The 23,380-nt window shown below is 42.1% G+C and overlaps 3 protein-coding genes across 3 annotated transcripts; 1 reads left to right on the top strand and 2 right to left on the bottom strand.

Annotated features, from left to right (window-relative positions):
* Positions 1–340: 340 nt before the first annotated feature.
* Positions 341–4,372, top strand: LOC133021544 (F-box/WD repeat-containing protein 9-like). Its single transcript, XM_061088447.1, has 8 exons — positions 341–699; positions 773–883; positions 967–1,114; positions 1,701–2,712; positions 2,858–3,006; positions 3,101–3,307; positions 3,390–3,455; positions 3,567–4,372. The coding sequence occupies exons 1-8, from the start codon at positions 623–625 to the stop codon at positions 3,639–3,641; spliced, it is 1,845 nt and encodes a 614-aa protein (XP_060944430.1). The 5' UTR covers positions 341–622; the 3' UTR covers positions 3,642–4,372.
* A 2,227-nt stretch (positions 4,373–6,599) lies between these two features.
* Positions 6,600–8,317, bottom strand: tmem169b (transmembrane protein 169b). Its single transcript, XM_061089142.1, has 2 exons — positions 8,044–8,317; positions 6,600–7,722 (listed from the first exon to the last, which is right to left on the bottom strand). The coding sequence occupies exons 1-2, from the start codon at positions 8,315–8,317 to the stop codon at positions 7,088–7,090; spliced, it is 909 nt and encodes a 302-aa protein (XP_060945125.1). The 3' UTR covers positions 6,600–7,087.
* A 5,182-nt stretch (positions 8,318–13,499) lies between these two features.
* Positions 13,500–23,380, bottom strand: pfkla (phosphofructokinase, liver a). The gene is made up of 22 exons (XM_061088183.1): positions 23,113–23,380; positions 22,037–22,110; positions 21,857–21,934; positions 20,886–21,075; positions 20,314–20,479; positions 19,213–19,257; positions 19,021–19,129; positions 18,808–18,903; positions 18,541–18,633; positions 17,873–17,998; positions 17,708–17,772; positions 17,475–17,538; positions 17,220–17,366; positions 17,057–17,127; positions 16,587–16,674; positions 16,347–16,499; positions 15,417–15,581; positions 15,273–15,334; positions 14,888–14,999; positions 14,515–14,614; positions 14,310–14,415; positions 13,500–14,228 (listed from the first exon to the last, which is right to left on the bottom strand). Exons 1-22 carry the CDS (start codon positions 23,195–23,197, stop codon positions 14,081–14,083), a joined length of 2,343 nt encoding a protein of 780 aa, XP_060944166.1. The 5' UTR covers positions 23,198–23,380; the 3' UTR covers positions 13,500–14,080.

Here is a 23,380-nt window from a genome sequence, read left to right as displayed (position 1 = left end):
TACTGCACGAATCTACAACAACAACAATCCCTGGATCTTTCTGCTTCATTTCCAAGCAGTCTGCTGCTGCTTGTTTCCATGTGAAGTCCCGAGGCTGCCCCCTGCTGGCTGCTGGCTTCCTCTGCTGCTCATGCTTGGTTTGTGCAGCTTGTGATTGATTGTAAAATCCTATTTTACATTCTTATAATTTTCCCTGACTCTGTAATGAAGGTACAAACACGTGGCATCCGCAACATAAACGTTTTCATTTGTCTGATAGGCAAACTTGAATAAGAGCCGGTTGCCATAGGTACGGATTTTCTCGCGCAGTTTGATGACGTCGTCTACGTCCGCCGGAAAAGGACATTTTAAGATTTGTTATTGTATTTCGCAGGGACAACAAATAGCAGGCAAAGGTCGATGCTTCCGTATTGCATGACGTCCCCGTCTTGATTAACAGGGACTGTGCTCTGCGTTTGTTCCCCCCCTGACCTGGGCCACGTACTCTAACCAGGGGCTAGCTCAGTCCTAGCTAGCCCTGATGTGGCAGCAGGCTAATGTTCTGTGGAGCTGAAGTTGAAGTTAGCATTTAAGGTTGCTGTCTCTCGTCTGTAGTTTATTTTAAAATATACATATTTATCAAATGGGGGACGTCTTAGAGAAAAAGACTTCACCTTGTGAGGCGAAACTCGACACCAACACCGGGTCGAGCATTCCATGGTAATTTAAGTTTAGGTTTTTATTTACCAACAGCATCAGTAGAATTTGTTGGTTGACTCTGCATGAGTTGCAGCTCTACTGTTTGGGGAACGTGGATGTCTGACGTCAGGGGGAACCCTTGTGAACCGGGTCCTGACCCTGTGGGACCCCCGAGTGATGAGGCTCCCGGGCCTGACCTCCAGAGGTGAGACTTTCATTCACCCCCAGTTACCTGACAGGTCCTGACACTGGTACCCGAGTCATGCTGGTCCCTCTCATCCCTTCCAGTCCTCAGCCGGCCGGTCAGCCGTCCTCAGCAGATGCCAGCCCCTCGCCCTGCGCGGAGACAAGTGGCTTGTTGTCTCTGCCCTGGGAGATGGTCACCCTCATCGCCTCCTACCTTCCTGCGCAGTGTGTCACCACCGTGCTGCCAAAGGTATGTTTTCAAGCTCTATTGGCCCGATGCTCTGAAGATATGTGTTCCTAACACTGTTATTGATCCTCAATCAAGTTTCTTGTCTGCGTTCCCGACTTGTTGTATTTTCTCCTCACGGTTAAAAAAGCAAGTATATATTTTCAGAATTCTGAAGGTACTCCAATGACTTATTCTTGTGCTTTATTGGGTGAGAAGAAATAGGTTTCCATATGTTTTCTTTCCCAAAACATTTGCAAGAATTATTTGACATTATTCATTATTTACATTCATGTTTACCTGCAAGCAGTCGTCTTCCTTGCCTCTGATGGCGAAAGCTGTATTTCTTTGATCGTTGAAATTGTGTAAACACCATTGGAAGGATTGCTTGTCATCCAAGCCTCTTGCACATGCACGTGAAAGTGTGTTCTGAAGTTGATTATGTAACAATTCTGAGCTTGCATTGGATAAAAGAAAATGTGGACCCACTCATACAAAACTGCTCCACGACGATACCAGAGGTCCGACAGTGAATAAGCAATATTTAAGACTTTATAGTTCTGACATCTGTTGGAAATTATTCTTGACACTCTGTTTCTCCTCTTTTCAGGTCTGCAAGACATTGGGTAATTTGGCAAAGGACAGCAGCGCATGGCAACTCCGAGCACGTAGATTAATAGGATCCCAAGCTGGCTTTCCAGTGGGGCCAAGGGAGAACTTTGACTGGCCTACTGCTTGCCTGGAGATGGAGCAGCTGATAATCTGCTGGAAAGGCAGAGCGCAACTTTTGCCCGGACAGGCCCAACAAGAGGAGGAGGAAAGTAATCAAGTGAGGCAGCAGCAACAGGCCGGGCAGGACAGGGAACCAGGCGAAGAGGGACAGGATGGGGGCAAAGAGGCTGAGGTAGAAGGGGCAGGGGGGGCTCTGCAAGAGGCTGCATATGGGGCTGGTGAAGAAATGGTTATAGAAGATGGTTATGGTGAAATGCAGCCCATTGAAGGTGAGGACCAACTACCAAGATTAAGAGAAGATATAAATGAGAGGGTGGAGAATATAGTAGCACAGATGGAAGAAGAAAGGGACCACAGGATGATGTTCGATGCTAACGGGGAAGATGGTGCTCTTAATCACCAAGAGAACTTGGCTGACCCCGGGAATCTGGGAGCTGGAAGACAGGGAGAGATGGAACAAAGTCAACCCTGCAGAAGTCCTAGCCCACCCCCAGCACTGGAACGCATCACCATCCCTACAGACCACATTGCATCAGTCAACTCTGTCCTCCTTGTCGGGGGAGAGGGGAAAGTTTGTGCCACAGCTTCCAGAGACTGGAATGTTAAACTGTGGGATCTACAAGCAGGCTCTACTGGGACACTGCTGCACACATTGGGAGGACAGGGTGGGTTACACACCCATCGGGGCTGGGTCTGGTGCCTGGCATCTCGAGGGTCTCTGCTGGCTTCAGGGTGCTTCGACAGCTCAGTGAGGCTGTGGGACCTGCAGGCAGGTGGTGCAGTGCGGGGCCTAATCAGAACTGATTCGGCTGTCCTCTGCCTGTCCTATACGACAGATGTGTTGCTGGCTGGTACAATGAACAAGATGATCACGATGTGGGACACCAGAGGTGAGGGGGTTCAACATTTAACAAGCTTGACAGTACATTGGCTGAGTGTGCCTCAAGTGCAAATAACAATAAATAGTATCATGTATATGATGACAAACAAAACACTTGAAGCGACCAGAAGTTGATAGAACAATTTGATCTGCAGCTGCCAGCCCCATGGTGAAAAGTCTCTGTCTCCATGGTAATGGTGTGATGTGCCTGGCTTCAGATGACAAATACATCATCTCTGGGGGTAAAGACCGCACTGTATATGTCTATGATCGCAGGGCAGGCAAAGTCTTGAAGAAACTGCGGGTAGCTACAAACACACGGACACACTTGTAATTTGCTGTTGTTATAGTGCTTCTCTCCTCAGTGTAACAACTCGACCCAACCTGTTCTTTTCTAGCTGACCTCTTACCTGCGGTCCATGAGCTACAGTGGCAGTGAGGTATGGGCAGGAGACAGCAAGGGCATGCTCCGCTCCTTTTCCATGCAAGCAGGGACTTCCAGAGACAAGGATTCTCAGTTTGATGTAGGACACACTGCTATGATCACTGGTGTCCACAGATCTCATGGGAGCCTCTACACTTGTTCATCTGATCGTACTGTCAAGGTAGGAACAGGCAAATTCCCTGTTATGTCTCCTATTTAGCTAACTGCCACAGAATTAATGCTAATGTAATTATGGATTGCAGGTACACATCCCTTGTGCGCCTCCGAGGACATTATGCACACTGCATCATCAAGTTGGAGTCAGTGGGGTAAGTACTTTGTTCCACATCTTTTAGATTATTATAATTTTTTTAAATGTTTTTTTCTCCCTGTGCCTCTCTCTTACCCATACCTCTCTTGTCTCTGTCTCCAACCACCAGCTGAGTGTGGACGCTGGAGTCTTCGCTGTAGCCACAGGAGATGTGTGTGTAGATATCTGGAGGCCCAGAAAATGAAAGAGAAGCGCCTGCAAACTATAGTATGTGGAAAGAATGGAAAACAGAAGACAAAACACTACCTGCAGCCAATCAACACCATACCTGTCTTTCAGCATTTTGAAATTTGGAATACTTGAACAAGTGCTTTATATAAATCAAACAGCTATGCATCTCTTATTAATCAAGATGTTGGTAGTAATTTAAAGGAGACATAAGCTGTATTCTTTTTTTTTTGTTTTGTTTTTTAAACAATTAGTTTATTGAGTTTTCACCTTCATTTGTTCCTTGTTTGATTCAAAACACACATACAGGAATCATAACTGTTAATAATGTTTGTCATTGGCATTCAGCGCTTTCAAAGATGTTGGTTCCTTGTTCCATTGTTTTTCTTCTTTAAATTATTTGTTTGTTTAAATAGCCTGGAGAATTTAACATTTATAATATTCACATGTTCACAAACGGACTAAATCCATTCCAGGAACTGACATTGCATAAGTTAGAAAACACAATTAGCATTAATGATCCTTCATGTGCATTGGAATATTTGTATCCTGATACACTATTATTATTATTGTTGTTTTTGAGGGTATGTCTGTAAATGCTGCGTGTGTGTGTGTGTGTGTCTTCGTAATTGTTTGGATAAATGTAACTATGCATAATTTGCACTATACTTGTCGGATGCAATGTTTAAACACTGAAAGACTGTTAACGCTGTCATTAGATGTCATTAAAATCGAATGTCTCATTCATTGGTTGTATTTCTTTGATTTTGATTTATTTGACTTGATCTGAGCCAGTTACTGAGGTAATTCCTAACTGTTATACATTCATATCGAAGCTATTAATATGACAGATTATTTAATTATGCTGTTATAAAGAGCAGTAAAATTACTTAAAGTTGTTAAGTGAAAAAAATGAACTACATACCAACTTTTTGTCATGATCTGTACGTGTTTTATAACCAGTGATGTCTTGAAGCAGTTCACTTCTGCGCAGGAGGTAAATAAAAATAAAAAAAAGGAATTTAACAACGGGGGGGCACCGTTGAGCCATTTTGCCACGCCCATTTATAATCACTCCAGAATACGTAAACTTTCACCACTTTCTAATTTTTTTGGTAAGAATTTGATCATGTTAAATAAAGCCCTCAAACAGCCAATTCGTTTGCCTAATAACAATTTTTTATAATAATCCTTACAATTTCAATAGAAATTGTAAGGATTATTACAATTATTACAATTGTGCTCGGGCCCTAAAAAGGAACGACTTAACACATGTCAGTAACCTACTCAAATAATACATAATCATCAAAAGAGGTTTCACGATCTGCAGCATGAAAGAGGAGGTTGAGTAGAGGCTCCAATCCAGCACGCTAACAGGCTGAGAAATGGAGTCCTACTTTCCTGGGACTGAACAGGAAGTAAGGCTCTCAGCATTATTAGTGGTGCTTTTCTCTAAATGACTGTATTTTGTACACTGCTGACCTTGCATTAGAGCATATGGATTTGTTTTCCCAGGGTGCTGATAATAAGATCTCAAAGTGCACATAACTAAGCCTCTGTGTGCATCATGCAGGCACATTTGCTGACTTGTCTCTGTAAGAGTGAATCTATGGAACGGAGGAAAATAATGAGCTGCTGTGTGTGTTGCTCTGCAAAATAAATGAAGAAATGAGCACATAGCTGCCATGTAAATGATACAACACTTAATTTCATTTGTGTGATTTTTTTTAATTTTGCATAATGAGAACTCACAACATGTAACGTGAAATACAGATTCAGTCTACAACCACTGACTCGTGTTTTTTAACCTGTAAGAAAGTAAAATGAAACCCTACCAGATGCAATAATAAGCATTTGAATCAACAAATATTAAAACCACCTCATCCCTTTCATTGGCTTGTATCTCGTCCAGTCAGTAGTAGCTGTTGGCAATTCATGTATTGTACTTCAAAGTGCGTAAGAGAAAAAATATAAAAGTAGCTTGCTACGAGAATTCCACAAATGTACTAGACTTAAATATCTAAAATAAATTAAAGCAACATTGAAAATGTGTCTGAATTGAAATGGAACAGGAATTGTCAGGTAGAAAATTACAGAAAACGTCATTTTAGTTGTGTGTGTGTGGAGCACAGTTGTGAAGACAACAGGAGAAGTATCGGCTCAAATCCAGGCCGATTACAAACTTCTTTTTTTGATAGTGCCTGGAACACATGAAAACATGACATTGGGAAAAAAAAACTAAATTACAACCAAGAAATGCTTTGTCAGCTTGTTCTGACTATGGCTTCCTCCATTTCTCCAAATCTCAGATTTTTTGTTTGTGTGCCACAAGTAGCCATCAAGCACAGAGCACACAGCACGATGGACATCGATGCTTCTTTACACTATAACCAGAGAAACCAACCAGTTTTCACATGTTACAAGACCAAGTCTGATGTGTTTCAGTTTTTTTCATTTAAGCATAATATCATGAGGAATAACATAAAGTTTTCTTCAGTCTTTTGTTGACAACAAGAAAAGTTGAAGAAATCCAGCGTTGCCCTTTAAAAACTAGATGGTGACAGAGTCCCTTAAAAAACCGTGCCCATCTTCAGTCACTTACTATTTTAGTTTAGTAATCCTAGTCTTTACAGTGTTGACCATAACTCGGTTATATGCATATTTCCAATCAAAATAGCAATTAAACAAATTTCAATAGTAACTGGCACACATTCAACTTGGATCTGTGACCCTGAGGTGGTTGCCCAATTTTCCCAGTTGGTGTTCCAGCCTTTTTCCAACTATAACTTCATGGATTGAACAGAGCATATAAAATGTGGCCTTTAAAGTCGCTGCACAGCACAGCAGAGTGAGCACATGCATATAATAATACATATTTACAGATGAAGTGAAATGATCTAACTTGCAAGTTTGCAGTAACTCCTGTATCAGTCCCAACTCCTTTTGAGGTGCATTGCTGTTCTGTGATTATTTGAGGTTAATTAGTGATCTGAGGGAGCTGTGACCATTACATGTCCGTAAAAACCCCCAATGATAACCACTCCCACGCTCAGAGCTTATTGATTTAACAACAGTTTCTGTAACAATAGTTCGGCCCTTGAGGACAGTTCAGGCAGTGTTCAATAAATAATAACTTCCACTTTAAACCACAGTGGAGTTGCTAAAAATACTTTCCTGTTCTTTTGACAAGAAGTTCAATGGAATTTGTTTCTTCAGGAGCTTTCAGCAAAATCTCAATAAGTCAAGAAGGTTGAACTTGAGAGGATGATCATCAAACTGCTTCCATTGACAGAAATTAGCCTGAAAGCTCTTATTTCTTTGAGTAGTTTAAAATTTCCGGCACTTGTTTGTCCTTCGTTTCTGAACCAAACTCGCGTGTTGAATTTCAGTCAAATTAGTCAAAGCACCTGCAACTTTGACGCCATCCTCCCTATGCGCCTTGGACCTCAGCGTCGCCCTGTTTCACACTGATGATGTCTGGGCGTGTTCACTGGGGGCCTTGCTCTGCAGGGTGCCCGAAACTGTGTCAGAGTCGAGCAGCTCCACTATGCTGTAGGGGGAGCAGTCCTCCAGTCCCAGCTTCCCACAGGCCCAGCCGCAGAAGCCCTTCTCAAAGTCTCGCACCACCTGCCACCACTCGCTGAAGGCCCAGGACACCTGTACCACGGCGGAGTAGAGAGCCAGAGACAACGCCACAGGCATGATGAGCATGGGGTAGAAGATGATGAGGAAGGGGCATATCGTGATCTTGTGCCAGAATGTCCGCTCCTCGTTGTACACCAGGAATACGTTGTACCAGGTGAGCGTGCCGTAGTAGAAGGAGGTGATGAAGGAGAGGAGGAAAACCACAGGGGCGCAGGAGAGGCTCCACAGCACAACGTGGGGTCCCTGACACACACTTAAGCTGCAGTTGCATTTGGAGCCTTCCCCGGCCTCACACTCTGCATCGAGGCGTTCCTTCGACTTGTTCAGATCCCTGAGTTCCTTCTCTGTCAAAGTGACATGTATGTCCACCACCTGACCCTTCTTCTTGCCCCGGGTGATGGTGCCTGTCAGGGTCACGTAACGGCTGTCTGGAGGAAGGCTCCAGCCTCCACCTGTTTAGAAATAGGCCAGATTAGAACCATGGACACTTTGCCTGCAGCACTCAAAAAGGCCTATACAGTTTAGTGTAGATACATGGTGGAACAGGGATTATTCATGATTTAATTTGAGGTAATATAATCCAATTAATAGTATGGTCACACTTTAGGTGCATGATTTTAGGATTATCCCTCCTTTGTCTTGTTCAGATGCTGTATGCAGATGCAGATGCTGATGTATATCGATTACATGTACATTAAAACGTCTTTTAACTTCAGTGATAGAACATATACATTTAGCTTCATGATATGAACACATTAAAGCACCTGTCTCACCATCACTCGTGGGCGTGCAGAGGAATTTAGCTCCCTCCTCTGCGCTCCTCTCTGCTCCCTCCTCGCTGCCTGGGTCCTCTCCAGGCACCGTCTCCATGTCTGAGCGGTACACAATGATGGACTCTGGACGCATGTCTCTCTTCTTCCTCCTCTTCCTCCTGACAGAGGGTCCCACTTCTCCATCGTCCACATGGTTCCCCGATGCGTCTGACCTCAAGGAGATCAACTGGGGGCTGCCCTCTCCTTCGGTCTGAGACTCCTCTACCTGTGCCATCCCCTCGCCTGACCCAGTAAAGACTCTAAAGCTATTCCTTCTGCTGGGTTGGATGTGGAGACTAGTAAAGTCTGGAGCAGCACAAACGACATCCACCCATTTTGTCAAAAGTTTTTAATCTAAAAAAAACAGAGAGAGGGAGAGAGGACGTCATTACAAGCTGGTGACACCCACATTAATCTTGCATGAACATTGAGTTTGCGTGGCCTAGATCCTGGTGGGTCGGTGCTGATGAATAATACCCACCACAGGACACATCCTTATTATTATTTGTATCATTATTGTTAGTATTGATCGCATGGCATTGAAACACCTGAACACAGAGATACACAGAGATCAAAAAGCACCAGATGTATGACAAACAAAGCGTGATGGATTTCCCTTAAACTGGGGGGTTGCCTCTCTTCTGCATGACAGCGCACTGACACTGTGGTGGAAATGCACCGACTCCTCCTGTCCTCCTCTTTGCAGACATGATGAGCTGCACACTCCGCACACGGATCAAGCCCTTTTTTTTTTTAAATAATTTCTTAAATCAATGCTTTATATAATAAGATACACGAGGGACTGAGCTCCTGACAATGCAACCCATTCTCCCCACAGCTGATCCCCTCCCATTTAAATCCCACCCATGTCCGCTCTTTGTCTGCAGACGGGAAACCAGAGCAACTCGATCAGGAACCGGAGCTGGAATGTGATCTCACCTGAAGCAGAGAGGACGAGCGGCGGGGAGATGGAGTGAAAGCAGCGGGGATAAATCACCGGGTTCCTGTGACACATCGCAGGAGCAGATGCGTCGCAGCGCCGAGGTCTCAACGATACAGATGCGCTACGCAAAATGATTTGAAGAATCGCACTGAACCCGCCCCTCTCGCCGCTGTCGCACCAATCCTGCATGAGCCATCCCACTGTCCTGTGAACGGGAACCCCCCACGTCTGCTCCACACGATGATTCAAGCAGCCCCCTTACTAATAAAAAATATTTTAAAATAAAACCATCACTCCTTTTAAAAATAGAACCACAGAAAACTGCATTTGGAATCATTTCATCAAAGGTTTCATTATTTTATTTTACAGGTTACAGCAGGTATCATAGATTATAGACTCAATTCAGAATCAGAATAGGGTTGTTTTGCCAAGCAGGTTTACAGATACATGTCAAAGGCAGGGACATCAGTGCAGTTGAGAAGCCAATATGACATTTTATAGACTTGAAATGCTAGTGTTACCTCCAACCCCGGTTCATTTGTTTGTTTGTTTGTAACAATATTACACAAAAATAATTACTGGATGGACGTTTTTCAAATGTATCCTATATACTTTTTTGTTGTCTGGTCATAAATTAAATTAAATTAAATTAAATTAAATTAAATTAAATTAAATCAATCCTGCGCAGTAGCGATTTGCGCACCTTCTGCGCAGTGGCGGACTGTGCACGATTAATTTAATTTAATTTAATTTAATTTGCCAAACTTTAAGCAGTTATATTAACATTAAGGATGGATTACCTGCTCATTCCAATGAGAAACTAAGCACAGGAAGAAGTGAACAAAATAATTGTGTGTGAGTGTGTGTGTGTGTGTCTGTGTCATTCTATGCTGATTTTGATACACATTTCAGAGAAAACCATTGTATTTTCTACTTTACTACATATAGCACGTCGCTAACTCAAATATCAATTCAACACAGTGCTACAGTGCAGCCTCTCCGCTCCGATTACACCTGTGAAAATGAGCGACCAACATTCACTTGACATCATTGACAGCCTCCTCTGTCAATCTGGTGAGTTTCCTTTTTGAGTTTTGTCGAGCTTAACAGTTTTACCTTTGTTGTAATTGTATGTGTGTAAAGGTTTGATGTTCGGTAAAGTGGTTAAGAGATGTCGGTTGCAAGCTAGCTTGCTGAAAAGCTAAGCTAATTGAAGTTAGCAACTTCACAAGATGGTAGCACCTCTTCAGACACAAGCCAATTGTTTTTTTGAATTCTTATTTCATAGCTCTTCAGACTCGAGAGCTTTCCCAAAAGAAGAATGAATTTATCCAACGAATTAAAGGTAAGCCAGTAAAAGAATCAACTGACAAGCAGTGAACTAAAGAGCTAGCTTAAATTAGCTACCATGTAAGCTAGCAACAAGATGGCGACCTCACTGTTTTTAATGTAAAATCATTGTGGTGTTGTGCTGTGTGTGTGTGCACAGTTTGCAGAGCTGACATTGCTGAGAGGAGGTCTTACATCGACACACTTCAAAGAAGCATCCAGAAACTGGATGAGGAAGCCAGGGGGAAGCAGAGCTCTGCCATGCTTAATAAAGCTAATGCAAGAAGGTAAAGATGACAGAGCCAAGCCATGGTGGACGGATGAAGATGACACATAATCAAAATTGTGCATGTATATAACAATGTCATGTGAAAGAGATATTAATTTATTTCACTGCTTGTCGTCCATGTGACTGTAGCATGAAGGCGAGCAACAGCCTGCTCCTCCAGTTCGAGCAGACGCTGAAAGATGAAATTGAGAGCAGAAGAGAAAGCTTCAACCGAGACACGTGGGTTCAACTGGCTGCTGGGTCGACTCATCTTTTAACACGTCCTCTGTGTTCTCTGATAACAAAACTGAATTGTTCTGTATTTGTTACCTAACCAGGGAAGTCTATGAAGAGAGGATGGCAAGCTACAGAAAGAAATTTCAGGCACATCAAGAATATTATTTAAAAAATACTATGGCTCAAAAGCTCCTCAGGCAGCAGGCTGAAAAAGAAGAGATTGAGTGCAGGATCAAGGCCTGTGATGATCAAATTACAATGAAGCAGGCAGAGCTAGACCATCTCACAGGTAATAAACCTTTTAATCCCATGGTAACTTGCTCCGCTTGAGAATATTGAAATTCCTCTTTACACAGTTGATTTCTCTGGTTTTGCCTGACCAGGTCCAGCAGTCACTGCCTACTCCACTGAGAAGCTACTGGACAGGTGTCTCTCTCTGAATCTTATACATAACAAATAATTATGACACGTTTATTTTATTGTATTATTCTCCAATCGAATCTGTTTTTCTTTCTAGTGTTACAGGTCAAGAGCCTGAAGAAGAAGCAGAGAAACAATTAGATCCTCAGACTGAGGACTGTGAGTCTGCCATCGACAGCTTCTGTCTTCATCTCAACCAGACAAAGGTACTCAGAAGCCATACGTGAAAACTAATGGCACATCATAGTCGTCCTGGTATGTAAGTAACATCATATAGGTAACCAAACGATTTAACATGAACAGATGTTGCAGAATGGAGATACAGTATGTGTAGAGGCAGGTGCTGCAGATATCCCTGAGGAACACAAGGTCCAGGATTCGACCGCCTGCAGCACTTACCCAGAGGAAGCAGGCAGAGAGCTGTGGTCTCACCAACAGCTGGATGGTAAGTAGAGAAACACATTCATTTCAGTGGATTCCTGCATCTTTCATACAGTTTTCTTCATGTTTCTGTGTTGATGTTGCATAAAACCTCATCAGCTAAATATTTGTATCTCTTTAGAACAAAGCTGGACAGAGGAGATGCAGACTAATGAGCAGGAAAAGGACACTGAACTACAGGAACAAGTCTTGGTAATGTCTGCTTTTCAACTAGATGGATAGATAGATAACCTTGACCGTACCAAGAATGATCTGTTGTGGTCACTTCTCCCAATGTTCTAAAAAAAACTTTCCCTCACGCTGCTGGTATCATTCCTAAAGCATATTTAAGGTATTGGTCTTGACACCTACTGAACTGCACGGTATCCACCCCAAAATAGTGGAGGTGAAAGTACTTTATAGAAACTTCACCTTTCTACTGTTAAAATCACTTCACGTGGAGCTCATTCTGTGAAAACTGGAATTTTATGTATTCTGAGAATGTACTATAGTTTAAGCTTGTAGATGGACAAATTTGAAAAAAACAAACTTACAAAAAACGATCTTAACAGTTTTGAGATCTGTTTTGTCCGCCACTGAAAACAGCAGTGATATTATTGTCTACGTTGCAGAAGCTGTTTTTAAAGGTTCCACTCTTGTTGGAAAAGCTTTCACACTCAATGTGTTTTGTGTGTAGGAACAGCAATCTAATATGTCAGAGGAAGAGGAGGCAGTGGAGGACAAGGCGGAGGAAGGATTGGGAACAGATGAAGAGCAGACATCAAGTGAAAAGGACAACGAGGAACTTGTTGCTTTCCCTCAGTCTTCATGTGAAGAGACTAATTCTCAGGCCTCTCTGGCAAAGACGACAGCTGCACCTTCGACCGCAGCATTTCCATTTAAGTAAGGTTTTTGTATCGACTCCTTAATTCACTGTCAAGATAACCACTGAGAGCAATCTTTCATGTGCTCACTTCAGCCTCAGCCCTGCCAGCAGTACCTCCGAGACCAAATCTCCAGCTTTCCTGTTCTCTCTGAACTCTGATCCGAGCACCCCCGGCTTCTCTGGGTTTGGATTTGACTCTTCGCAGGCTGAGGTGAGGAACGAGCAGAGGGAACAAACAATCTTAAAGAAATCTGTGTACCTTGGATTTGGAATGACTTGCTTTTTTAATGTTTTGTTTTGCAGGACACAAATTTTGCTTTCCCTGGCTCTTTTTTCAACGAGAAGGTATAGTAGATTTATTGAAACACTTATTTATCTCATGCTGTACTCTTTAAAAAAAATAACACCAAAATCTGTTCATCATTTTTCAGAAAACCACGGACACCAAGTCTTCAAGTGGTAAACACCTTAACAAATCTCTCCATTTGTGTGATGTGTGTTGCCCTTCTTACTAAAGATGTGTAAATGATTTTGTTTTTCAGGCGGTGAGTTCTTGTTTGACCAATCAGAGCAAGGTGAGGACTTTCAGTTTGCCTTCAACTTCAAGAGTCCTCAAGCAACTACCAAAGAGAAGAGCAGGGAGGAGGACTTTCCATTTTCATTCACCTTTTGAGAGTTGTAACAAAAAAAGTGGTTCATTTGGTTCAAAGAGCCGTTGCTGGTTTAACTTCAGTTATGTTCTGATATAGTTTGCAATGGATTCAATGGTTAAAATTATTTATATTTGCCAAGTTTGGCTTTTCTCACAGCATTTTTCATCTTTTACCATGTTAAATTGTGTCTATGCATTTGTCTGTGTTATTTAATTTTATTTATTTTTACTGACATTTCAGTGAACATGTTTCTAATAGCACTACAGTTGAATAACATTTTATTGAAGACACAGTTATAGTATTAGTAACACCATAACACACAAGTCCATATTTCTTTACAGAGTTCCATGTAAAGGTACAGTAGTTGTTATTCTCTAATACATAGTGTAATTAACTGCCTGTAGGTAATTTGTGATTAGCTGTTCAGTTTACTTAGAAGCAGTGTTTCAGTCCGATACAATGCAAAAATAAAATCAACATCTCACAGGTCCCACGAGTCACAGTCATATTTTTATGGATCAGTATTTGTGAAGTTGGAATTTCTTAAAATATGTGATTTTAAAGCAAACAACACACACAATGTACTCTATATTATATTGCGCAGTACATTTTAACTTAATGACAGACTTGTGTCATCTATTTATGGCAGTGGTTTCCTTTTTTGTTTGGAATTGCGAAAAAGCCTCATTCAATAAATGAGTATTTGAAGAACACTTATAATATTTACAGTTCAGTAGCTACAGTATCTGCTGTCTTGTGTTCTGTCCCGTGAAGGTGCACAGCAGCAAATTTAAATCTGTGTGGGAACAAAAGAGGGACAGAACACACTGGTCTCGGAGAGCTTAGAACCCAGAATCGATGCTGAGTGAGCGTCGAGTCACATGTTCGATCTCCCCTGGGACGTATTCACAGAAGCTGGTCTGATACTTGGCCAACATTTTTAGCATTGGCCGCAGGTTGTACCACCACTGGACCTTGGGCATCCGGTGCCTGAAAACCAGTGACATACAGTCAAATATTAAGACTGATCAAAAACATACATCACTTGATAAGCACCATGAATTCACTTACTCGAAATCAGTCACAGCCTTCAGCTCAGCGACAGGGCTGAACTTGATGACCTTCCTGTGTAGGCCGAGCACACACGCTGTATCTGGCGAGTTGGTGAACACGCGGCCTGGTGGGAAAAATGGCATAATCGTGACATCACTGTTGTTTGACTTCCGTTTCTGAGCAATTTGTTCATATAAAATATGACTTCATGCAGAAACTCTACCGTTTCGAAAGTTTTCTGTCAATCTCTCTGAAATCCACTGGATCACCCTCACACCCAACTTGGTGCCAAAATTTCTGTCAAAGGGAGAAGGTGCACCACCCTAGAGCACAAATCCACGAACTGAGTGTAAATATGTTTCATTGAGGTCAGTTTAAAGCAACACCAGAAAAATTGCGACGTGCACAAAGTTTTTTTTCTCCCAATCACTAATGCCGGTCCCCAGTCTCTGAGGCTTAGGGAGTCAGGGCCTGGAAAATGGGACCTCTGCTTAACAGTATATGAGTGTCCCTTATATACCATCGCATCATATATCATTTGTAATTTGTTAAGCTGTGTTGTGACAGAGTGGATAGATCACACGGTGGCTCCTCACCTGCTGAAGGTGTCCCAACACATTGACTCTGCAGTCAAAGATGCCCTTCCCCTCTGATGAATACAGCTTATGGATGAAATCTGTCGTGTAGTTTGCATGGCATTTCTCATTCCTGTTGCAACACAGGAAAAGTTCAACATGGGAAAAACTTCATCAGACATACACAATAATCAGTGTGAAATCTTTTATTTTTAAGGATGACAATGTCCCCCGGTCATTCTGCCACTTTGGTCCGGGGTTAAATTTATCAACGATTTGATGCGTTGCCATGAAATCATGTGCCCCAGATAATAAATCCTCCTGACATCCATGATCCTCACCCCTAAAGCAAAAATACCTTTATATATATATATAAATCGGATCAGTATGAAAATCCATTACATACCTCAGTACCAGACCCCGCTGTACGTCCTTCTTCATTTTTTCAGCCAAATGCTCCACGTTGGTCTGTCAAAGTCCAGATAAATAAATAAGCTGAAATCTTTTAACAATACCAATAAAGAATAGACGAAGCACAGTCCGGTCTTACCTTCAGGTCATTGATGTTGATGGGATCCTCAAAGATGTAGGCTGCGTCAGCACCCACAGCTATTCCAGTTGACGTGGCCAGATAGCCACAGAATCCACCCATAGTCTCCACCACAAACACTCTTCTCTTGGTCCCACTGGCAGACTGCTTTATCTTGTCACAGCCCTGATGAGGAAATTAAAATGAGTATTTAAATTCGGGTCAAAGTGTGGGTGTGGAAGTCAAGGAGGGACTTAGCTTCCAAGCAACAGTAAAAAAATATTAGACCTTGAGACCCACAATTTGGCTCATCAAGTTTAACAGTAACGCTGAACTGTAGCTCAAATAAAGACTTAGAAACTTGGGCTTATCTCCAATATTCAGCAAGTAAACATAATAAATATTAACAATTCTGAACAAGAGTTTGTTGTATTTGTTACAGCAGCAGCTCCCCTGGTTCAAGAAGCCGGGGATCATGGGTAACAGCTATAGTTAATTTGTGTTTCAGTTCAGTGAGTGGGACTATACAGCCAGAGCTCTGGTCAACAGATTGATGTCCCATAGTTACATAGGGTTGCTTTAATCTACTCCAAATTAACCGTCACCTACATTAATTGTGACTATGCAGCCACTAGCAAACGTAATAAACATATACACAGAAAGGGTTTTTGGAAAAAGCTGCTGTTGTCTTATTTATGTTCTTTTACCACGTTCAGTATTTAAAGTCACAGGGAATAACCAGAGGGCTGTCTGCCTCCATCTCCGTCCTCTAAAAATTAAAAACTAAATCTCTATCCTCTGCTTTAAATAGGTATGAGGAGTTCAAAGTCTGGCTCTGTAACACAGCTCATATCTGATGTGATGCTTTCTGATGTCATGGTCTGGTCCCCATCCATCTTAATCCTGAAACATCAAAGTCTCTCAGTTAATGTGCCATCTGCTCGGTGTTACCTCCATGGCAGCGTTGACGGCAGTGTCTGCTCCCAGGCTGAAGTCAGTTCCAGGCACGTTGTTGCTGATGGTGGCAGGGATTACACACATGGGTATACAGAGCTCGTCGTAGCGACTCCGGGCTTCAAACAGCTGCAGCACTCCTTCGTACGCCTTTGAACATCAAGAGGCTCAGTGAAAACCACTCTGATGTAACGCTGATATTACAGATTATTACCTATAACCAATCAATGCTCTTACCTCGAACCCACCAATGACGAGAAGAGCTGAAATGTTGAACTTGGCAATGGTTTCCACAATCTTCTCCATGTGTTTTTTTGGAAGTGTCCTGAGGGAGGACATGAAACAGACATTAAAAATCACTTAAAGGGGAACGCCAACAAATTTACATTAGCTAGACAATTTGTAGCGAGGAGCGAGTAGATGCCGCTGGAGGGTCAGATACATTTCTGAAATTTCTAAAAATCCCCCAAAACAAAACAGATTGAGAATCATATGGACAAAAAATGGCCAGGTTGTAACACAGAGAGATATGTCAAGCATAAAACATTTAAGAAAAAACATATTGTTGACAAACGATATCTGCTCCATAATGTATTAGCTATTAACATTCATGAAAGTGGATTACTAGAAATGTAGGCACAGTTTGAGAACTCCTAAAAATATATAAATCCATCCATTTAAAAAAACGCTTAGGGGTTGTAGCCCACCGTTTGGTTCCCAGCAGCGAGCCCCCTTGTCCCGTCCATCCGGCCACACTGTGCCATTCCATTTCAGAAACCTGCCAACAGAACAGAACAGGCTCCTCTCAGTCTCATGCATTACTAAAAACATACTGCAGTGTGGAACAGATGCAGAGATAGTTGGTCTAACCGCTCCATTGGCAAGTCCTTGATATCCATCGTTGACCGCAAAGACCCTGTGTCCGTGAGCAAGAGCTAATCTCACCGCCGACCTCCCGGCTGAATTCATCCCTGCAGCCGGAGCTCCAACGTTCAGAATAGCCACGGAGAATTTGCTCTGTGGGAACATGAGTCTCACATTATAAATAAGTGATTTTGACATGTGTTTAATCTAATACCACTCAGTATGTGTGTGTACATGTGTTCATGTCGATGAGAGACTTACCTGAACCTGGGCCGGTTTTTGGAAGGCGAGAAGCTTGTAGATGTTCAAGTTGTTCTCAAAACTCCTGCAAGAACATCATCTTGTTTTTTATTGACAAATTAACAACAACAAAAAGAAATGGTCTCGTGATAAAAATGAACATAAAACCATTTACAAGGGATTATAGGGCATGTTTGTATAATGAGATGAATGATAGAACCATTCATTATACATGAACAAATCTCCTTTCTCACCCTCCTCGCAGTTTGACCGCCTCGTCGAACCTCTTCTCGTTCATGGCCGTCTGCACCAACTTAGTCTGCAAACAATGTGAAGAAAAGTTGAAAAAACAGCCACCTCCCACTGTTTACATTCATGTCCTTAAAAAACTAAATATAGAAGTGAGGAAAGAGACTCACCATCTCCACACACTCCATTAGAGGAAGACGAACAGCCTGGTTCCCTGACAGGCCGATGACACAGGCTGGGGTCTCAGGAGAGCCCTCCATCAGAGCCACTACAGCCTCCACACCCAACTTACTGCTCTGGAGGAAAAAGAGCACACATACATACATGTTCATTTAAATATATATGTCATCGATGTTGGAAGTCATCTTTCACTGATAATTAATGTTTTGTGCAACAGTAGACTAGCATGTCCTTCTGACTGTATCTTCGGGGGTTGTGCCTGACAGTTCAAGACCCCACAGTGAGGTTATACTGAAGGGGAGACATCTTGTGAGTTAATACGTCACTTCCCGCCTCTGTTTGCTGCACCCCGCTGATCCACCTCTCACCTGAATAATGTGGAGGATTTGTTTTTATGTTGTGAACGTGTCCGTGCAGAAACCCTCAAGCTGTGTTGTGCGTGTGTAAAAGGCAAACTGCTTGTGAACTCGATAGTCGATTAGTCGATTCTCAGGATTCTACCTGCAGGGAATGTCTGGAAACAGCTGTAGTCAGACCAAAGAGGTTTAGATCAAACTGACCCTAACCCTAACCCTAAAATTAAGCATTTACTATCACCTCACAACAATGTGTTCAGGTGTTATACATAACAAATAATAAAATATGTTGTTCAACTCACCAGAATCCTGTCGAAGGCCGAGGGAGTTCCTCCTCGCTGAACGTGGCCGAGTACTGTCACTCTGGTGTCATAACCCAGCCGATCCACCACCAGCTTCAAACACACATGGAAGCATTTCAGTGTACTATGTCTTTGTCTTTCACCAAACACAACAGAGAGGCTATCGAAGAAATTCTGTCTTGGGCCATGTCCCATCCCTCCACCAAATTTCCCAAAAATCTGTTCAGTAGTTTTTGCGTAATATAGCCCTTAAACCGTTATACTTACATCTTTTACATAAGTTGAGGAGATGGGTTTGCCATTAATGTCAATGGCTCCTTCTGCGATGATTATAATGTTTAGTCTTGACCCCTTTATACGGCTCTGGAGGTAAACAGAAACACATGCATTAACTAGTAAGTCAGGAATATAAACTTGTTTCCAAGTACCCTAAGAGCTTGTAGACCTAACTTTCATGGTAGTATAGTTTTTGTGTCTTACCGTTTCTAGACGGGAACACATACGATCCTCCCAGCCCTCCTTAGGGGGAGACTCTGGAATAAAGAGCCAGTCGGCCCCAGATGCCAGCGCTGACACCAAGGCCAGATACCTGGAGTAACAGCACAACCACTTGTGTTTTATTAAGTTGCTTCTTATGAATGACATCAACATTTATCTAAGTGTATTACTCACCCACAGTGTCGACCCATGACTTCCAGAACAAAAGTGCGCTGGTGGCTGGGGAAAATAAACAACAACTACGGTCAGACCAACTAATACACTTTTGTAGCAGCTATGTGAACATAGCACATGAGAGTTTTCATACTGCAGAAGCTCGGCAGCTGAGATGCAAAAGTACAAGTCTGAACAAGCTCAGAGGACTCATGCCAAACTTGAATGGAGGAACTCTGATAAAACAAAACTTGGCTTTAATCATCGCATTCCAATGCATCAACTACATATTGCAGGTTTAGTGCAAATCACAGACTGTTCATATAGATAGAAGACGTGACTGCTCTGATTGTGAAGCCAAAGCGTCTTGATCACTACCTGGTGGCTGGCTGCAGTATAGATTCTAAATCCTTCCTTCTCCATGTTAGTGGATGGGACATGGAACTAACTTAAAATATATATATATCACTCATTTTAGGTACTTATTATCAGATATGTCAAAGTGTTCATTCATTTTGGCAGTTAGTTCGGTATTAATTAGTTATTTTATGCTATAAAACGGAGGGTAAATTCATGATTGACAGCTGACACTGACTCCTGATTGGTCGAGGATTTTACTACTGCGGCTCCATCCCCTGATCAATACTGCGCAGACTTTGGCTCCAAAAGCACAATATGGCAGCGTTGAGGGTATTTTGGTTTCATTTCTAGATAGTGGGAGGAAGTAGAGATGCGTTATTTATCTTTATAAACAGTCTAAGGTTCACACCGCATTCCCAGACACAAAGATACAACTTACTGTTTATGTGTGTAACCTGTATGATCATATACGACAAAGGAAATCAGCAATTAGTCACATTTCAGAATTGTTTCGTATTCTAGAGTTAATTTCCCGTTAATTGATTTCTCAAATTAATTGCTTTGTTTTTTTTAGGTCTGACAGCAGTATATCTTTTACTGCTATAAATTAATCTATTTACAGTTTCTCAATTAAAGTATCATTGTGTTTTTGTTATATCTTCGTATTCTGAACAAATTTATATCACTTTCATCAGTGAACAAAGGATTTATCACTTTGATGAAACAGCAGCCGTCACTCTTCCACATCACACAGTGTCTAACCTCTGTGCCGTGGTCATGATGGCGTCAATTATCTCCATGATGCGGTGCAGCGCTGAGTCGGCTCCGATGGTCATGTCCGTGCCACAGAAGTCGTTGTCTATGGATCCGACGAGCCCCACGATGTTCAGGTGACCGTGCTGCTGGGCCAGAGTGTCTGTGATCTGTCCTGAAGTCATACACACACGGATATGTTATAATATTGGTTCACTGTTATATGTAGAGAACTAGTGATGACATGAATGATTCCGTACTCTTTAGCACTTTATGCTTAATATTAAGCATATTTGAATATTTGCACTACTGCATAATTGAACATTCATCTGTAAAGATATATATTTAGATGTATATATTTTATATTTTATTTTCTATTTTAAATTTTTGATATTCTATTTCATTGTTATTCTATTTGATTCTTTTTTTATTCTATTTTATACTATTTCTATTTTTATTTTATTTTTTTGGGTTGAAATGACTGAGCATTGCTTAAAGAGAGTGTGTGACCCAAGCATTTCATTGACAGTGACTACATGTTATCTCTGTTCATTTGACAATAAAAAATCTTGAATCTTTACCTTTCTGTACGAGCTCCTCCAGCAAACTGCTCCACTCACTGCGGAAGATGTTGGCCCCGGTGAGGCTGCCGTCTCCACCACACACACACAGGTTGGTGATGCCTTTCTTCACGAGGTTGTAGGCGGCAGCGACTCTGCCCTCCCGCGTTGTGAAGACCTTGCATCTGGCACTACCAATCACAGTCCCCCCCTGCAGCAGAGACCTCATTTACTAACAAGTCCAAGGCCAGTTAAGCTAAGACAGAAAGGACTATGTCATCTGTCAATAACAAATGTCCTGATAAATGACGGAAACTTTCCTTTAACTACGGGATTTTTAGTAACCTATAGAGACACATTTGTGATGCAAAACACATTCAGCAACATTGATACAGAATCTGAATCAATCTAGATACAGGATACTATGTATGAACAGGGCTGCAGTGGCGGTAAGAGGAGGTAAGTTCAACACAATGCAAACACAACCGCTCAAGCAGTTTTAGAGAGGGTCAAACATCAAGACATTAGCTAAACAGGTCCAAGAAAACTCACACAATTGGTCAGTGCAGTGTGAGACTGTTTATAACTGTCTCATCAGTAGAAAGCAGCTCGCACATGCAGCAAGACTCCTTACCAGGCTTTTACCAGTATGACACAGGCAGAGGGAAAACAGATCAGAGGAGATGGAAGAGATAATACAATTCCTTTGAAAACCATAAAAATAGAAATAAAGATATACATTTAAGACAGAAAAGACACACAAATTCTATGTCACTATTTTTTATAGAAGTGCTCTGACATGGGACAGTAGGAAAAGACAGAAAAAAAACATTCAGTACGGCCCTGCTGGTGTGCTAATTGCAGCTTGTTACATCAATAATGTAATTAACACTTTTAATGTTTTCTTACTACGATGGTAAGTCAAAACTATGAAAAAGGGCAGACTACTGCAGTGGTGAGGGAGCAGTGACCGAGCTAATGGTTCCACCCACCTGTTGGATGATGTTGGTCACACTGTGCCAGTGAGCCAGTTTGATGTTGTCTCCTCCATCCACCAGGCCCTGGTATCCCTGAAAAGTACAGATTTGTAGTCAAGTAAGAAAACAGGACTTATTCAATGTGTATATTTAATAAGGTCATGAACATGATTTAATAAAAAGCTTGTTTATCACCTCATGAATAAGATAGACCTTGGCCCCCACATAAATGCCCATCCGGGTCACAGCTCGGACAGCAGCGTTCATCCCTGGGTCGAGGACAATTGCATAAAAACATCAAGATTCAAATCTGACTTTGAAGTGATTACACACAAGTGGTTACACCATGTGGTCCTGAATGAGGAAATCAGATACTGCGGAGGATATGACTCAGTTTCACACCAGTGGTGAAAGAAGAACTGGTATCTTAAACTACAAAAGTAGCAATTACTAATCTAAAAAATCAAATCACACATTAAAAACCTTACATCAAGTTATATTTGAAGTAACAAAAGTATTGATGATGCAAATCATTTAACTTTAACTTCTGAATATCGTATTATATCACTGGATTTTATTTACTGCTGCGATAACAAGCACATAAAAACAGAGTGGGTAATATAAATTTACGTAATACATGGGAGGTAGTGGATCCGGAGAGTGTTATTTCTTCCTAACCACACGGTGTATTTGTTTTATTCACCTGAATATTGTAGTATAAGTATATAAGCTGAAGTACATTACCTAAATTATGTATTATTATACTTGTTGTCTTTAATGTATTATTTTCTGGTTTAAATTTAGTCATCTTTTTACAGCACTTTGTGTTTGGTGCTAACTTATTAGTATTATTATGTTTATTAATAAACATTCAATAGAATGAGTGCAGTAAAAAGTGCAGTTATTTCCCTCAACTGTTAAGTAGAAAGTAGCCAAAACGTGATATACACTCATAAAAGTACAAGTGATACCTCATACAGCACTCAACTACGTTACTTGTGTACTCAGTTACTTTGCTCCATTTCGAGTTACCCGCTGTACAGCAGAGGTCATGTGTGTTGCTGCACAAACATGACCTTTGACCCCTGATCCCAAATATGAGGGTTAAAAACAGGAAACACTAGGATCATATGTTCAGTTCTTGTCCCTGTCAGTGTCCCCTCGGTCCTGCTGTCCCCTCCCTGCCTCAGCACTGACCTCCCCCCCTACACAGGTACCTGAAGGCAACACGCTGCGTTTGAGTGTAAGTTTAACTGCATTATTTACGTCACCTTGCGCATCTCCGCCGCTGGTCAGCACGGCCATGGCCCGGCCGGCCCCCGTCATCTTCAGCCGCTCCAGGTCCATGGAGGACATGTTTAAACAGCGAGGCGGTGCAGGGTCTATGTGAAGTGCTGTGGTTCGGTTTGTTAGTTAGTCCAGATGTGTCCTCTTCGATGGCGGAAGGTTACTTCACCCCCTCGGTGAGCAGACGTACTTCACCCGCCCTGACTGACACTTCTACGGTGTCTGACTCCGCCCCGCCGCCCTGTACCGTGC

Source organism: Limanda limanda, chromosome 16 (genome assembly GCF_963576545.1).
Source record: "Limanda limanda chromosome 16, fLimLim1.1, whole genome shotgun sequence".
In the NCBI taxonomy this organism is placed as follows: domain Eukaryota; kingdom Metazoa; phylum Chordata; class Actinopteri; order Pleuronectiformes; family Pleuronectidae; genus Limanda; species Limanda limanda.
The sequence above is the reverse complement of the archived record's forward strand: the minus strand, read 5'-3'. Positions and strand labels throughout refer to the sequence as shown.

Excerpts from the sequence above, each read along its gene's own strand:
- LOC133021544 (XM_061088447.1), top strand. The coding sequence starts at position 623 with ATGGGGGACGTCTTAGAGAAAAAGACTTCACCTTGTGAGGCGAAACTC. Across the intron at positions 700-772 it reads ACCGGGTCGAGCATTCCATG|CTCTACTGTTTGGGGAACGT; the intron begins GTAATTTAAGTT and ends CATGAGTTGCAG. Across the intron at positions 1,115-1,700 it reads TCACCACCGTGCTGCCAAAG|GTCTGCAAGACATTGGGTAA; the intron begins GTATGTTTTCAA and ends TCCTCTTTTCAG.
- tmem169b (XM_061089142.1), bottom strand. The coding sequence starts at position 8,317 with ATGGCACAGGTAGAGGAGTCTCAGACCGAAGGAGAGGGCAGCCCCCAG. Across the intron at positions 7,723-8,043 it reads CTGCACGCCCACGAGTGATG|GTGGAGGCTGGAGCCTTCCT; the intron begins GTGAGACAGGTG and ends ATTTCTAAACAG.
- pfkla (XM_061088183.1), bottom strand. The coding sequence starts at position 23,197 with ATGTCCTCCATGGACCTGGAGCGGCTGAAGATGACGGGGGCCGGCCGG. Across the intron at positions 17,999-18,540 it reads CGGCCTTCGACAGGATTCTG|AGCAGTAAGTTGGGTGTGGA; the intron begins GTGAGTTGAACA and ends TTTTTCCTCCAG. Across the intron at positions 14,615-14,887 it reads TGTTGGGACACCTTCAGCAG|GGTGGTGCACCTTCTCCCTT; the intron begins GTGAGGAGCCAC and ends TTTGTGCTCTAG.